The 16,953-nt window shown below is 51.8% G+C and overlaps 1 protein-coding gene across 1 annotated transcript; it reads left to right on the top strand.

The window, feature by feature from the left end:
* The first annotated feature begins 98 nt into the window (after nucleotides 1–98).
* ARHGEF39 (Rho guanine nucleotide exchange factor 39) lies at nucleotides 99–13,715 on the top strand. Its single transcript, XM_069963375.1, has 12 exons — nucleotides 99–165; nucleotides 1,492–1,633; nucleotides 4,594–4,688; nucleotides 4,763–4,883; nucleotides 5,636–5,754; nucleotides 8,467–8,537; nucleotides 9,498–9,626; nucleotides 10,077–10,306; nucleotides 11,326–11,414; nucleotides 11,808–11,922; nucleotides 12,638–12,717; nucleotides 13,418–13,715. The coding sequence occupies exons 2-12, from the start codon at nucleotides 1,502–1,504 to the stop codon at nucleotides 13,485–13,487; spliced, it is 1,251 nt and encodes a 416-aa protein (XP_069819476.1). The 5' UTR covers nucleotides 99–165; nucleotides 1,492–1,501; the 3' UTR covers nucleotides 13,488–13,715.
* The last annotated feature ends 3,238 nt before the right edge of the window (nucleotides 13,716–16,953 follow it).

Genomic DNA, 16,953 nt, shown 5'->3' with positions numbered 1-16,953 from the left:
TGTGTGTAGGAGCGAGGGTGGGCGGGAGATGTGTTTCCTCCCAGTTGGGGCGGTGGCTGCACTTTCCTCTTTCTCCACCAGATGACGCTGCGGTCGCTTCCCCGTCACGTGACCACAGAAGCCGGAAGTAGATTTGAATAAACCGCGCACAGAATCTCCGGTCCGGTGAGTGATGATGATGGGGGTTATACCGGGAGGGATAGTGATGATGGGGGTTATACCGGGAGGGATAGTGATGATGATGGGGGTTATACTGGGAGGGATAGTGATGATGGGGGTTATACTGGGAGGGATAGTGATGATGGGGGTTATACCGGGAGGGATAGTGATGATGGGGGTTATACCGGGAGGGATAGTGATGATGATGGGGGTTATACCGGGAGGGATAGTGATGATGATGGGGGTTATACCGGGAGGGATAGTGATGATGATGGGGGTTATACCGGGAGGGATAGTGATGATGGGGGTTATACCGGGACGGATAGTGATGATGATGGGGGTTATACCGGGAGGGATAGTGATGATGGGGGTTATACCGGGAGGGATAGTGATGATGGGGGTTATACCGGGAGGGATAGTGATGATGGGGGTTATACCGGGAGGGATAGTGATGATGGGGGTTATACCGGGAGGGATAGTGATGATGATGGGGGTTATACCGGGAGGGATAGTGATGATGATGGGGGTTATACCGGGAGGGATAGTGATGATGGGGGTTATACTGGGAGGGATAGTGATGATGATGGGGGTTATACTGGGAGGGATAGTGATGATGATGGGGGTTATACCGGGAGGGATAGTGATGATGGGGGTTATACCGGGACGGATAGTGATGATGGGGGTTATACCGGGACGGATAGTGATGATGATGGGGGTTATACCGGGAGGGATAGTGATGATGATGGGGGTTATACCGGGAGGGATAGTGATGATGATGGGGGTTATACCGGGAGGGATAGTGATGATGATGGGGGTTATACCGGGAGGGATAGTGATGATGGGGGTTATACCGGGAGGGATAGTGATGATGATGGGGGTTATACCGGGAGGGATAGTGATGATGGGGGTTATACCGGGAGGGATAGTGATGATGATGGGGGTTATACTGGGAGGGATAGTGATGATGGAGGTTATACCGGGAGGGATAGTGATGATGGGGGTTATACCGGGAGGGATAGTGATGATGGGGCTTATACCGGGAGGGATAGTGATGATGGGGGTTATACCGGGAGGGATAGTGATGATGATGGGGGTTATACCGGGAGGGATAGTGATGATGATGGGGGTTATACTGAGACGTTACATCTCCCTGATTGGCCGCTGGGTTATTATACGGAGGCCTCCTTCGTTCTGCCGTCCGTTCTCCGGTTATTGGCTCCATTTATATAAGTCATAAGGGGATAACATAGAGAATGTGCGGATGATGATGGGAGTTATATAGAAGCCCCTCCCCCCTGCAGTCCTCTGAAGGCTCCACCCCCTCTGTTGCAGGCAGCTGATCATGTGGTCACTGAGCGCTGAGTCTCCGCTTCGGGATCAGAGATGTCGCTGGGAAAGGAAGAGAAGCCGGACGGCGCGGGAGCTGCTGGAGAGCGAGCGGGAGTATGTGGAGGAGCTGGAGCTCATCACCAAGGTGACAGCAGTGTCATGTGACCAACATCCCCGCCCCTCTTATATCACTAGAGCACTGATATCCCCCCTCCCTCTTATAATGCTCCGGCACTGATATCCCCCCTCCCTCTTATAACGCTCCGGCACTGATATCCCCCCTCCCTCTTATATAGCTCCGGCACTGATATCCCCCCTCCCTCTTATAATGCTCTGGCACTGATATCCCCCCTCCCTCTTATAACGCTCCAGCACTGATATCCCCCCCTCTTATAACGCTCCGGCACTGATATCCCCCCTCTTATAACGCTCCGTCACTGATATCCCCCTCCCTCTTATAACGCTCCAGCACTGATATCCCCCCTCTTATAATGCTCCGGCACTGATATCCCCCCTCTTATAACGCTTCAGCACTGATATCCCCCCCTCTTATAACGCTCCAGCACTGATATCCCCCCTCCCTCTTATAACGCTCCAGCACTGATATCCCCCCCCTCTTATAACGCTCCGGCACTGATATCCCCCCCTCTTATAACGCTCCGGAACTGATATCCCCCCTCCCTCTTATAGCGCTCCAGCACTGATATCCCCCCCTCTTATAACGCTCCAGCACTGATATCCCCCTCTCTCTTATAACGCTCCACCACTGATATCCCCCCCTCTTATAACGCTCCAGCACTGATATCCCCCTCTCTCTTATAACGCTCCACCACTGATATCCCCCTCCCTCTTATAACGCTCCAGCACTGATATCCCCCTCTTATAACGCTCCACCACTGATATCCCCCCTCTTATAACGCTCCACCACTGATATCCCCCCTCTCTCTTATAACGCTCCACCACTGATATCCCCCCTCCCTCTTATAACGCTCCAGCACTGATATCCCCCTCTTATAACGCTCCAGCACTGATATCCCCCCTCTTATAACGCTCCAGCACTGATATCCCCCTCCCTCTTATAACGCTCCAGCACTGATATCCCCCCTCTTATAACGCTCCAGCACTGATATCCCCCTCTCTCTTATAACGCTCCACCACTGATATCCCCCCTCCCTCTTATAACGCTCCACCACTGATATCCCCCTCTTATAACGCTCCAGCACTGATATCCCCCTCCCTCTTATAACGCTCCAGCACTGATATCCCCCTCCCTCTTATAACGCTCCACCACTGATATCCCCCCCTCTTATAACGCTCCAGCACTGGTATCCCCCCTCTTATAACGCTCCAGCACTGATATCCCCCTCCCTCTTATAACGCTCCAGCGCTGATATCCCCCCTCTTATAACGCTCCAGCACTGATATCCCCCTCCCTCTTATAACGCTCCAGCACTGATATCCCCCTCCCTCTTATAACGCTCCACCACTGATATCCCCCTCCCTCTTATAATGCTCCGGCACTGATATCCCCCCCTCTTATAACGCTCCAGCACTGATATCCCCCTCCCTCTTATAACGCTCCACCACTGATATCCCCCTCTTATAACGCTCCAGCACTGATATCCCCCTCTTATAACGCTCCAGCACTGATATCCCCCCTCCCTCTTATAACGCTCCACCACTGATATCCCCCTCCCTCTTATAATGCTCCGGCACTGATATCCCCCCCTCTTATAACGCTCCAGCACTGATATCCCCCCTCCCTCTTATAACGCTCCACCACTGATATCCCCCTCCCTCTTATAATGCTCCGGCACTGATATCCCCCCCTCTTATAACGCTCCAGCGCTGATATCCCCCTCCCTCTTATAACGCTCCAGCACTGATATCCCCCTCCCTCTTATAACGCTCCAGCACTGATATCCCCCCTCCCTCTTATAACTCTCCAGCACTGATATCCCCCTCCCTCTTATAACGCTCCAGCACTGGTATCCCCCCTCTTATAACGCTCCAGCACTGATATCCCCCTCCCTCTTATAACGCTCCAGCACTGATATCCCCCCTCTTATAACGCTCCAGCACTGATATCCCCCTCCCTCTTATAACGCTCCAGCGCTGATATCCCCCTCCCTCTTATAACGCTCCAGCACTGATATCCCCCTCCCTCTTATAACGCTCCAGCACTGATATCCCCCCTCCCTCTTATAACTCTCCAGCACTGATATCCCCCCTCCCTCTTATAACGCTCCAGCACTGATATCCCCCTCCCTCTTATAACGCTCCCCCACTGATATCCCCCCTCCCTCTTATAATGCTTCAGCACTGATATCCCCCTCCCTCTTATAACGCTCCAGCACTGATATCCCCCCTCCCTCTTATAACGCTCCAGCACTGATATCCCCCCTCCCTCTTATAACGCTCCCCCACTGATATCCCCCTCCCTCTTATAACGCTCCAGCACTGATATCCCCCCTCCCTCTTATAACGCTCCAGCACTGATATCCCCCTCCCTCTTATAACGCTCCAGCACTGATATCCCCCTCCCTCTTATAACGCTTCAGCATTGATATCCCCCTCCCTCTTATAACGCTCCAGCACTGATATCCCCCCTCCCTCTTATAACTCTCCAGCACTGATATCCCCCCTCCCTCTTATAACGCTCCAGCACTGATATCCCCCTCCCTCTTATAACGCTCCCCCACTGATATCCCCCTCCCTCTTATAACGCTCCAGCACTGATATCCCCCCTCCCTCTTATAACGCTCCAGCACTGATATCCCCCTCTTATAACGCTCCAGCACTGATATCCCCCTCCCTCTTATAACGCTCCAGCACTGATATCCCCCCTCCCTCTTATAATGCTCCAGTACTGATATCCCCCTCCCTCTTATAATGCTCCAGCACTGATATCCCCCCTCCCTCTTATAACGCTCCAGCACTGATATCCCCCCTCCCTCTTATAACGCTCCAGCACTGATATCCCCCCTCCCTCTTATAATGCTCCGGCACTGATATCCCCCTCCCTCTTATAATGCTCCAGCACTGATATCCCCCTCTTATAACGCTCCAGCACTGATATAACACAGGACTGTTGTTCTCCCCCAGCTGTATGACGAGGTCTTCCGGGCGCGCTGCGGGAGTCTTCAGCTGGCGCAGGAGGGAATCTGCGGGACCATCCCCAGTATAGTGAAGGTGAACAGGTGAGTGGCAGGATGCGGTGATGATGTCATCTCCGGGCTGTGATGTCACATGACGAGCAGGATGTGTCTTCCAGGTCTCTGCTGATGTCACTGGAGCGGGATAGAGCGCCCTCCGGCTTCCAGAGCTTCTCCCAGTACCTGCACCTGTACAGGAAGCACGCCGACTGCATGGAGGCCACACGACACGCCGTACAGGTGACAAACGGGGAGCGGGGGTATGGGACTGAAGAACAGTGAGTGCAGCTCTGCAGGATGAGACATGATGTAACAACAGAATAGTGAGTGCAGCTCTGGAGCATAAGGCATGATGGAACAGCAGAATAGTGAGTGCAGCTCTGGAGGATGGGACATGGTGTAACAGCAGAATAGTGAGTGCAGCTCTGGCTTATTGGGTAAAGGCCTCTGTCACTGCTCTGCCCTGGTTGGTGTCATCACTGGTCCCTGTGTATGGCTCCACCCCTGTCAATGACATCACTGATCCCTGCGTGTGGCTCCGCCCCTGTTGGTGACATCACTGATCCCTGCGTGTTGCTCTGCCCCTGTTGGTGACATCACTGATCCCTGTGTGTGCCTCCGCCCCTGTTGGTGACATCACTGATCCATGTGTGTGCCTCCGCCCCTGTTGGTGACATCACTGATCCCTGTGTGTGCCTCCGCCCCTGTTGGTGACATCACTGATCCCTGTGTGTGCCTCCGCCCCTGTTGGTGACATCACTGATCCCTGTGTGTGCCTCCGCCCCTGTTGGTGACATCACTGATCCCTGTGTGTGCCTCCGCCCCTGTTGGTGACATCACTGATCCTTGTGTGTGGCTCCGCCCCTGTCGGTGACATCACTGATCCCTGTGTGTGGCTCCGCCCCTGTCGGTGACATCACTGATCCCTGTGTGTGGCTCCGCCCCTGTCGGTGACATCACTGATCCCGCTGGTGATGACTTTTTGTCGGCAGGTTCAGATGAAGAAGAAGAAATCTTTTGCTCGTTTCATGAAGCTGCAGGAATCTCGTCCTGAGCTCCGGGGCCGAAACCTCGAGCAACTGCTGGAGCTGCCCCTGCACCGAGTACTGAGGTCAGGCTGTCACCTGTGGGGGGGAGGGGGGGTACTCCTGTCATCTATGTGTGTGTGGGGGGAGTACTCCTGTCATTTGTGGGGGGGATGAGTACTCCTGTCATTTGTGTGTGTGTGGGGGGGGGATGAGTACTCCTGTCATTTGTGTGTGTGGGGGGGGATGAGTACTCCTGTCAGCTTTGTGTGTGTGTGGGGGTGGGGGTGGGGGGTAGTACTGTCATGTGTGTGTGGGGAGGAGATGAGTACTCCTGTCATCTGTGTGTGGGGGGAGTACTCCTGTCATTTGTGGGGGGGGGGGGGGGGGAGTACTCCTGTCATTTGTGGGGGGGGGGGGGAGTACTCCTGTCATTTGTGGGGGGGGGGAGTACTCCTGTCATTTGTGGGGGGGGGGGAGTACTCCTGTCATTTGTGTGTGGGGGGGGGAGTACTCCTGTCATTTGTGGGGGGGGGGGGGAGTACTCCTGTCATTTGTGTGTGTGTGGGGGGGAGTACTCCTGTCATTTGTGTGTGGGGGGGGGATGAGTACTCCTGTCATTTGTGTGTGGGGGGGGGATGAGTACTCCTGTCATGTGTGTGTGGGGGGGGATGAGTACTCCTGTCATGTGTGTGTGGGGGGGGATGAGTACTCCTGTCATGTGTGTGTGGGGGGGATGAGTACTCCTGTCATGTGTGTGTGGGGGGGATGAGTACTCCTGTCATGTGTGTGTGGGGGGGGATGAGTACTCCTGTCATGTGTGTGTGGGGGGGGATGAGTACTCCTGTCATGTGTGTGTGGGGGGGATGAGTACTCCTGTCATGTGTGTGTGGGGGGGGATGAGTACTCCTGTCATGTGTGGGGGGGGGGGATGAGTACTCCTGTCATGTGTGTGTGTGTGGGGGGGATGAGTACTCCTGTCATGTGTGTGTGTGTGTGTGTGTGGGGGGGGGGGGGATGAGTACTCCTGTCATGTGTGTGTGGGGGGGATGAGTACTCCTGTCATCTGTGTGTGTGTGTGTGGGGGGGGGGGATGAGTACTCCTGCCATCTGTGTGTGTGTGGGGGGTGAGTACTGTCATCCATCTGTGTGTGTGTGTGTGTGGGGGGGGGATGAGTACTCCTGTCATCTGTGTGTGTGTGTGTGTGGGGGATGAGTACTCCTGTCATGTGTGTGTGTGTGGGGGATGAGTACTCCTGTCATGTGTGTGTGTGGGGGGGGGGATGAGTACTCCTGTCATGTGTGTGTGTGGGGGGGATGAGTACTCCTGTCATGTGTGTGTGGGGGGGGGATGAGTACTCCTGCCATCTGTGTGTGTGTGGGGGGTGAGTACTGTCATCCATCTGTGTGTGTGTGTGTGTGGGGGGGATGAGTACTCCTGTCATTCATCTGTGTGTGTGTGGGGGGGGGATGAGTACTCCTGTAATCTGTGTGTGGGGGGCTGAGTACTCCTGTCATTCATCTGTGTGTGTGTGTGTGTGTGTGTGTGTGTGTGTGGGGGGGGGGGGGGTGAGTACTCCTGCCATCTGTGTGTGGGGGGTTGAGTACTCCTGTCATTCATCTGTGTGTGTGTGTGTGTGTGGGGGGGGGTTGAGTACTCCTGTCATGTGTGGGGGGGGGGATGAGTACTCCTGCCATCTGTGTGTGTGTGGGGGGGGGGGGTGAGTACTGTCATCCATCTGTGTGTGTGTGTGTGTGGGGGGATGAGTACTCCTGTCATCTGTGTGTGGGGGGTTGAGTACTCCTGTCATTCATCTGTGTGTGTGTGTGTGTGTGTGGGGGGGGGGGGGGGGGGGGATGAGTACTCCTGCCATCTGTGTGTGTGTGTGTGGGGGGGGATGAGTACTCCTGTCATCTGTGTGTGGGGGGTTGAGTACTCCTGTCATTCATCTGTGTGTGTGTGTGTGGGGGGGGTTGAGTACTCCTGTCATGTGTGGGGGGGATGAGTACTCCTGCCATCTGTGTGTGTGTGTGTGTGTGGGGGGGGGTGAGTACTGTCATCCATCTGTGTGTGTGTGTGTGTGGGGGGGGATGAGTACTCCTGTCATCTGTGTGTGGGGGGTTGAGTACTCCTGTCATTCATCTGTGTGTGTGTGTGTGTGTGTGGGGGGGGGGGATGAGTACTCCTGCCATCTGTGTGTGTGTGTGTGGGGGGGGGGATGAGTACTCCTGTCATTCATCTGTGTGTGTGTGTGTGTGGGGGGGGGATGAGTACTCCTGTCATCTGTGTGTGGGGGGTTGAGTACTCCTGTCATTCATCTGTGTGTGTGGGGGGGGGATGAGTACTCCTGCCATCTGTGTGTGTGTGTGGGGGGGGGGATGAGTACTCCTGTCATCTGTGTGTGGGGGGTTGAGTACTTCTGTCATTCATCTGTGTGTGTGTGTGTGTGTGTGGGGGGGGGGGGGGTTGAGTACTCCTGTCATGTGTGGGGGGGGATGAGTACTCCTGCCATCTGTGTGTGTGTGTGTGTGGGGGGGTGAGTACTCCTGTCATGTGTGTGTGGGGGGGATAAGTACTCCTGTCATGTGTGGGGGGGGATGAGTACTCCTGCTGTGTGTGTGGGGGGGATGAGTACTCCTGCCGTGTGTGTGTGGGGGGGGATGAGTACTGTCATCTGTATGTGTTTGTGTGTGGGGGATGAGTACTCCTGTCATTCATCTGTGTGTGTGTGTGTGTGGGGGGGGGGGGGGGGCGGCTGTCAGCACTCCTGTCATCTCATCATGTCTTCTCCTGTCAGATATCGACATTACCTTCTGGACCTGGTGGAGAACACGTTTCCTGACAGTCCTGACTCTGCCCAACTGAATGGTAAAATGGAGAGACAGAGACATGACTGTGTCCTGGGGGTGTAGTGGTAACTGGGGTGCTGCGGTTATGTGGCAGGTGACATTGTGACTCCTCCCCCTGATTGTCCAGTTGTGCGGCTGGTGACACCATGGTGTGTCTCTCCTTCCTGGTTGTGCGGCGGGTGACATTACCGTGTGACCCCTCCCCTTGACTGTCCAGTTGTGCGGCAGGTGACATCACACAGTGACTCCTTGCCCTGGTTGTCTAGCGGGTGACATTGTGACATTACACTGTGACCCCTCCCCTTGACTGTCCAGTTCTGTGGCAGGTGACATTACATTGTGACTCCTCCCCCTGATTGTCCAGTTGTGCGGCTGGTGACACCATGGTGTGTCTCTCCTTCCTGGTTGTGCGGCGGGTGACATTACCGTGTGACCCCTCCCCTTGACTGTCCAGTTGTGCGGCAGGTGACATCACACAGTGACTCCTTGCCCTGGTTGTCTAGCGGGTGACATTGTGACATTACACTGTGACCCCTCCCCTTGACTGTCCAGTTCTGTGGCAGGTGACATTACATTGTGACTCCTCCCCCTGATTGTCCAGTTGTGCGGCTGGTGACACCATGGTGTGTCTCTCCTTCCTGGTTGTGCAGCAGGTGACATTACATTGTGACTTTCCCCCCTGGTCGTTGGGTTGTTAGGCTGATGACATCACGCTGTGACTCCTCCCCTTGACTGTCCAGTTGTGTGGCATGTGACATTATGGTGTGAACCCCCCCCCCCCCCCCCACGGTCATTTGGTTGTTAGGCTGATGACATAACGCTGTGACCCTTCCCCTTGACTGACTGGTTGTGTGGCATGTGACATTATGGTGTGACCCCCCCCCACGGTCATTTGGTTGTTAGGCTGATGACATCACGCTGTGACCCCTCCCCTTGATTGTCCAGTTGGTTATATCACCCTGTGACTCCTCCCCCCCAGGGGCGCTGCAGGCTGTGTCTGCTGTGTGCGATCACATAGAGAACATACAGCAGCTACAGGAGAATCAGGAGCAGCTGCAGAGAGTCCAGAAACTACTGAAGGGCCGAAGAGTCCGGATTCTAGAACCAGGTGAGTGATGTCACTATGAGCTGTGCCGGGCAACAAACTCCGCTCTGCTGCATGGAGCGCTCAAAAAACACAAAGACAGAAGCGGGCGCCTTCTAGTGCCGTAACTAAGGTCAGCTTAAAATAAGCCGAAAAGGTGAACAGAGTGTATACTCACCTGTACAGGTTGTGCTGATGTGGGCACAACACTATCAGTAGCTCAATATAACACCGCAGCCGGCTACAGGTGCCTGACGGATAAACCGGGAGGTGAAGACAGTAGTTGTAAAGCAAATTCCCAGCAGCAACCAACTGGGACAGGAAAGAACCTTCCAGATGAGACTGGCGCAGGTGTAGGGAAATCCAGTATATCATACACCACCAAGGAGAATCTCCAATAAGATGGCGCCTTCCTCAGGCAGGTCAAGGCATGGAGCACTCAGCATCTTGTGTAATGGCGGCTGTCTCTTGCAGGGAGGCGCTATATCAGAGAGGGGTGGCTGTCTCTCGTCCCACAGAGCGGTGAAGATGTTAAACATCGGATGCTGTTCCTCTTCTCAGACGTCCTCCTGGTCACCGTCCCGTGTCACCCGCTGCACCCCTTCAATGCTGACAAGTTTTCTTGTCGCTCCATCTACCCCCTGAGGGAGTGCAAAGTGGAGAAAGTGCTGGGACACACACAGAGCCAGGGGGGTCTCATCAGTGTACGTACCAAGGTTATACAATGTTACCCCACCCCGGGGCATCATGAAACAAGAGGTCTGTGAGATGGGGCAGATAGATGATTGGTCACCGCTCCCGCAGTCTGTATCTCCTACATGATAGGTCACCGCTCCCGCAGTCTGTATCTCCTACATGATAGGTCACCGATCCCGCAGTCTGTATCTCCTAGATGATAGGTCACCGATCCTGCAGTCTGTATCTCCTAGATGATAGGTCACCGATCCCGCAGTCTGTATCTCCTAGATAGGTCACCGCTCCCGCAGTCTGTATCTCCTAGATGATAGGTCACCGCTCCCGCAGTCTGTATCTCCTACATGATAGGTCACCGCTCCTGCAGTCTGTATCTCCTAGATGATAGGTCACCGCCTCCGCAGTCTGTATCTCCTAGATGATAGGTCACCGCTCCCGCAGTCTGTATCTCCTAGATGATAGGTCACCGCTCCCGCAGTCTGTATCTCCTAGATAGGTCACCGCTCCCGCAGTCTGGATCTCGTAGATGATAGGTCACCGCTCCCGCAGTCTGGATCTCGTAGATGATAGGTCACCGCTCCCGCAGTCTGGATCTCGTAGATGATAGGTCACCGCTCCCGCAGTCTGGATCTCGTAGATGATAGGTCACTGCTCCCGCAGTCTGGATCTTGTAGATGATAGGTCACCGCTCCCGCAGTCTGGATCTCGTAGATGATAGGTCACCGCTCCCGCAGTCTGGATCTCGTAGATGATAGGTCACCGCTCCCGCAGTCTGGATCTCGTAGATGATAGGTCACCGCTCCCGCAGTCTGGATCTCGTAGATGATAGGTCACCGCTCCCGCAGTCTGGATCTCCTAGATGATAGGTCACCGCTCCCGCAGTCTGTATCTCCTAGATGATAGGTCACCGCTCTTGCAGTCTGTATTTCGTATATGATAAGTCACCGCTCCGGCAGTCTGTATCTCCTAGATGATAGGTCACTGCTCCTGCACGTTTTTGCTTTCAGTTTTTCGATTGTTCTATCCACAGTTGTCGTTCAGAAGAGAAAAACTTCTGTTCATGTCGTCCAATCAGCAAGATCTGAACGGGTGGTACGAGGGGCTGGTGATGGCCGTCAGGTCAGTGCTGCACCCACCATCAGTCTCTTCCTCTGTTTTTCTCATCAGTTGGTTCTCGTTCTCTCCTGCTCGGTCCTTGTTATCCATCGGTTCTTGTTCTCTCCTCCTCGGTCCTTGTTATCCATCGGTTCTTACTCTCTCTTCCTCTGTTTTTGTTATCATCAGTTGGTTCTTGTTCTCTCCTTCTCGGTCCTTCTTATCCGTCAGTTCTTGTTCTCTCTTGCTCTGTCTTTGTTATCAGTTGGTTCTTGTTCTCTTCTCCTCTGTCTGTTATCTGTCATTTGGTTATCGTTTTTCATCCTCTCCTTTTTATCAGTCAGTTCTTGTTCTCCCTTATAATCTAACAGTTCTCGGTATGGCTGTAATAATGTTGTCAAATAATTGTTTTTGCAGGAAGCTACATGCAGAGAGCAGCAGACATAGCAGGACTGTGGCCGCACAGGGACCCCAGCGAGTAATGACAGAGTTACAGAACGTTCCTGCTGCAAGAGCAACAAAGAGACAGCGGGTATGAGATGGTGGGGAGGATGATGGGAGTAGAGAGGAGCAGGATGTGGGGTGATACTCCGGGGTCAGTCTCGTATCTATTACTGTGGTGAAGAGCCATGGGAGCGTAGTCGACAGCTTAACCCTCCCACTACTCACCCAAAATAAAAATTCAAAGATGAAACAGACTCTTTGAACCAAAAGGCTGCAGTGTTTTTCAGGCAATGCAGCTTTAAGGCATTAAATTATTTATTTCATAAACGTTTTCACTTTTTAATATAAGTTTAATGTCAGACAATAGCAAAATGGTCGTCTCGGGAACCGGACGACATCCCGCCAAATAAACCCCATGACAGTGACATCAGTACGAGGAGGGCAGGTGGGATTTGATGTTCTCAGCTTGACCACGGTGACTGAATCTTCTTCCCGCTGCCTTATACTATCACTTCACCTCAGTAGCCCAGCAACACCAATCACACGGCTTTTTTGGCAGTGGCACAGTAACCTAACTATGAGGGGAAATATCAAGAAGGGTTAAAACACTTAACCCACTATGTGAGGGACGACCGGGAGACAATTAAAAACTCACAATCTTATTAACTCTTAAACCTTATCTACATCCTAACATATAGTAAGGAGAGGGGCCACCGACACCCCCCCCATGCACGCCTTCCTCAAGGGTCCCAGGGGTCTATGAGGCCCTGTATATAAATCTCCGCCATTATCTTGTTCTCCAGGTGGAGACCCCGGTGGATGCTTTGAACCCCTCACACCCAGAGGATGATCCATTGTGTAAGCGCGTGAAGACGTCAGAACGGTACACAGCTCCCTCACTGCTTCTGTATCTCCTAACCCCTAAGGGGATTCATGATTAGTCAACGTCATAAAAAAACAAACACTTTTGAGGCGTCATAGAGACCATGCAGAGAGTTGTGATGGGTTGGGTCTGGGTGCTGAGATTCCCAACGATCAAGTGGCTCAGCCGATCCTCCCCACAGCATGTGGCCTCGATAGCCAGCAGCTCCGTCCTCTGCAGCCAGACAAAGCCTGGAGACGTTTGGAAGGAATGGAGTGGTGGCCATGTATGTGCTGCCCATGTATGTGCTGGGGGTCTGAGGTATCAGATCTGAAAGTTATACCTCAATGAGCTGAAGATACCTGATAAGTGGTATTGTCCCACCCCCTCTTACTCTTGCTTAACTTCAATGGTGGACAGTGTCACCTAGGCGGGGGTCACAGCAGTTGGGGCCATCTCCCCACCCAGGTGATAGGGCCAAGAACCATGAAGCCCTGACTAGATGATACTGTCCACCAGTGAACTGAAGTGATTTCAGAGCAGAAAGAAGATAGAAAAGTTTTATACAGGTATATATCACATTTGCAGCATCTAAACTCTGCACACAGGGGGGGGGGATCACTTTAATGGGGAAGGTGTTTAGGTGGCAAAAGCACGGGTTCCTCAGGTCTCATCAGTATCCGGTAACATAAAATGTGATTCTCTGCTTCCTCTCTGTCAGGTCTGAAGAAGGAAACTCACAGCCTGCAATATCTGAAGAAGGATCCGGGTGGAAGTGTCTGATCCTGTGAGCGCTCTTCAGCACATGGTCCCCGTGAGTGCTCCTCCGCGTGTGATCCCTGTGAGCACTCCTCAGTATTATGTTCCTCTATTCTGACCTCATCGCTGTGGACAGCTTGTGACTCCATGTTTTGTTATGGTGGAGGGGATTGTATGATCCTACAAGAACCCCACGCGTGCGCACACACACACACACACACACACACACACACACACACACACACACACACACACACACACCTTCCTTTAAAAAAAATTTGAGGAACCACAGGTTTTCGCCAGGAGTCTGGATTTTTAGGACATATAATTCTCCATCTGCTGTTACATCTTTTTATCTTAATAAATATCATACTGTAGGATCTTCATCTCTTATTTGAGTTTTTAAGGTCCATATACATTTTAAATTTACGTTGGCCAACACTACCACTTGGGGAGGAATTTGGCCGCCGTTATAAGGTGTATGGGGCCTTCTAGAACAACCAACGACTGGTACTTCGGTTCAATACCACGATTCCCTTCAAAAAGCTGCATAGCAGTACAGCTTACCATCCAAAATACTTTAAAAAACATAGCAGGCAGCATTTACCCCTTCCTGAGCCACTCCATACGCAGTGAGGTCAGCTAATATATGTAGCAGACCGCCTCTGCTAACGACTACCACCTTGAAAGGTGTCTAAAGTAAATAAACTTAAACAGCATAAAAAAAAAACATAAAATTTGCTGGTTTTTGGTCATATCATATTCCACAAAAAACGGCATATAGGCTATGTTCCCAATTGGGGGATCATAGTGGGGAAAGGAGGCCATCTTTTAATATAGAGGCCACTTTTGATCATGAGGTGGGAACATAGTCTTATAAAAAGTGGTATAAATCAAAACTACAAATCACAACGCAGAAAAATGACCCTTACACGGCAGTCAGAGCAATCTTTTTTTTAAATCATGTAAATATAGATTACAATAGGTGAGTTTTATTACATGATAAATGGCATAATATTTGTAGTTTTGTGTGGGGGTGGTTTACACTTTATTAAAGGGGTACTCTGGCTAAGCTTACTTTGTATGGAGCTCTGCGTCCGGAAGCGCGACGTTACAGCACGGCTGTGTTTCAGTGGCGCCATTCTGTGCTGTGACGTCAGCTGCAGAGAGCGTCTCTTGGTTCATGCTGTGCCACCCTCCTCTTCAGACACAGCGCTGGGCTGTAATCTTGCTATAAGCGAGAGTACAGCCATGCATTGGCTTATCGCAAGCGTATGGCCCAGCGCTGTGTCTGAAGAGGAGGGCGGCACTGCCTGAAGCAAGAGATTCTCTCTGCAGCTGATGTCACATCACAGAATGGCAGCACTGGAACACAGCCGTGCCGTCACACTTCCAGCCGCAGAGCTCCATAAGTAAGCTTGGACAAAGTTCCCCTTTAAGTACTGATTTTGTATAGAGTATCAAAATAAAGTTATCGGCATCGAACTCAAAATTCTGGTATCGTGACATCACCAGTTCATACAGCACTGAAAGATTTAATTAAGATACAAAATGGATTCCACATTTATAGACTTATAATAGCCACGCATTTTACTAACACTTCAGTTGTCTCCTCCTCGGTCCTTGTTATCATCAGTCTGTTCTAATTCTCTCTTCCTCAGTCCTTGTTATCAGCCTGTTCTGTTCTCCTGGGTCCTTGTTATTAGTCGCTTCTCGTTCTCTCTTCCTCTGTCCTTGTTATCAGTCAGTTCTTATTCTCTCCTCTTCAGTCCTTGTTATCGGTCAGTTGTCATTGTCTCCTCCTCAGTCCTTGTTGTAATCTGTCTGTTCAAATTCACTTTTCTTCAGTCCTTGTTATAAGCCAGTTCCTGTTTTCTTCGGTCCTTGTTATCATCAGGCCCTTCTCGTTCTCTCCTCCTCAGTCCTGGTTATCATCAGTCAGTTCTTGTTCTCTTCTGTTCGTTCATGTTGCGGACACAGTCTATGCCCTGGCCTGTTGGGAGGTCCTTGCTGCAGTCCTGGGGTCAGGATATCTATTATAATGATCTGATTTGGCTATTGATCCAGTTCCTAGAATTTCAGGGTGGGAAGGGGGTTACTGATCAGTTTTGGTCCTGGTCACATGTTGTATGTTGGCCAATAACTGGTACTTATTCTGAAGCTCAGGAATCAACACAGAGAAAAGCTTCTACGGCAAAGATTTCCCGGGTCATAAAGGAAAATTCTGGATTGTATCTCTCCTGAGAAATGTAAATAACTGTTCCTGCGTCCACGTGTCACACAATCTAAAGAATGCCGCCAAACCTGCCCGCCCCACCTCTGGGCATCTGCTGCGTCACCACTTGTACACGTGGAGATCACATAGGTAAGGCTGCTGTATATACAAGTATATAATAGTCTGCATGCTGCCGTATACAGCACATATCATATCGTTGCTTTGTGTAATAATATAATTGACCAACTTCTCTAGAACATGGATGGGGGATCTGGGGGAGGTGTTCTCCTGATGTACCCCTAACTCCTGGTTGTACTAGGGAAGAAGGCAACTGTGCTGCATGCTACTAACTGCACACTATACACACCCACACTATATACACTATGCATTATATGCTGTATACACTATATACTCTGCTGAAAAAAAATAAAGGGAGCACTTAAACAACACAATAACTCCAAGTCAATGGCACCTTTATGAAACCACTATGTCCAGTTATGAAGCAACACTGATGGGAAATCAATTTCTCCTGCTTTTGTGCAAATGGAACAATTAACACGTGGAAATGATCGCAAATAGCAGGACACCCCCTATAAAGGGGAAATAATGCAGGTGGTGACCACACACCATTTCTCTGTTCTCATCACTTTTGGTTGTTGTTTTGGTCACTTTTGCATTTCGTCATTGCTCTCACCCATAGAGATAGCATGAGGCGGTGTCTACAACCCACACAAGCGGCTCAGGTAGTGCAGCTCATCCAGGATGGCACATCAATGCGACCTGTGACAAGGTGGTTTGCTGTGTCTGTCAGCGTAGTGTCCAGAGGTGCTACCAGGAGACAGGCCAGTATACCAGGAGACGTGGAGGAGGCCAACAACCCAGTAGCAGGACCGCTACCTCTGCCTTTGTGCTAGGAGAAACAGGAGCAGCATGGTATTAGGGCCCAACGTCCACAGATGGGGGTTCTGCACACAGCCGAAAACCTTGCAGGACGCTTGGCATTAACCAGAGTACACAAGGATTGGCAGATTCACTACTGGCACCCCTTGTGCTCCTCACAGATGTGAGCAGGTTTACGCTGAGCACGTGACAGAGTCTGGAGAAGTCGTGGAGATCGATCTGCTGCCTGCAACATCCTTCAGCATGAGCGGTCTGGCAGTGGGTCAGTAATGGTGATGGGGGCATTTCTTGTGAGACCATATTCTGGTGCAGTTGGGGTTCCTCCTAATGCAGGACAATGCTAGACCTCATGTGGCTGGAGTGTGGCAGCAGTTCCTGCAAGA

Source organism: Dendropsophus ebraccatus, chromosome 3 (assembly GCF_027789765.1).
Source record: "Dendropsophus ebraccatus isolate aDenEbr1 chromosome 3, aDenEbr1.pat, whole genome shotgun sequence".
NCBI classification, from domain to species: domain Eukaryota; kingdom Metazoa; phylum Chordata; class Amphibia; order Anura; family Hylidae; genus Dendropsophus; species Dendropsophus ebraccatus.
This window is presented reverse-complemented; position numbering and strand designations above follow the sequence as displayed.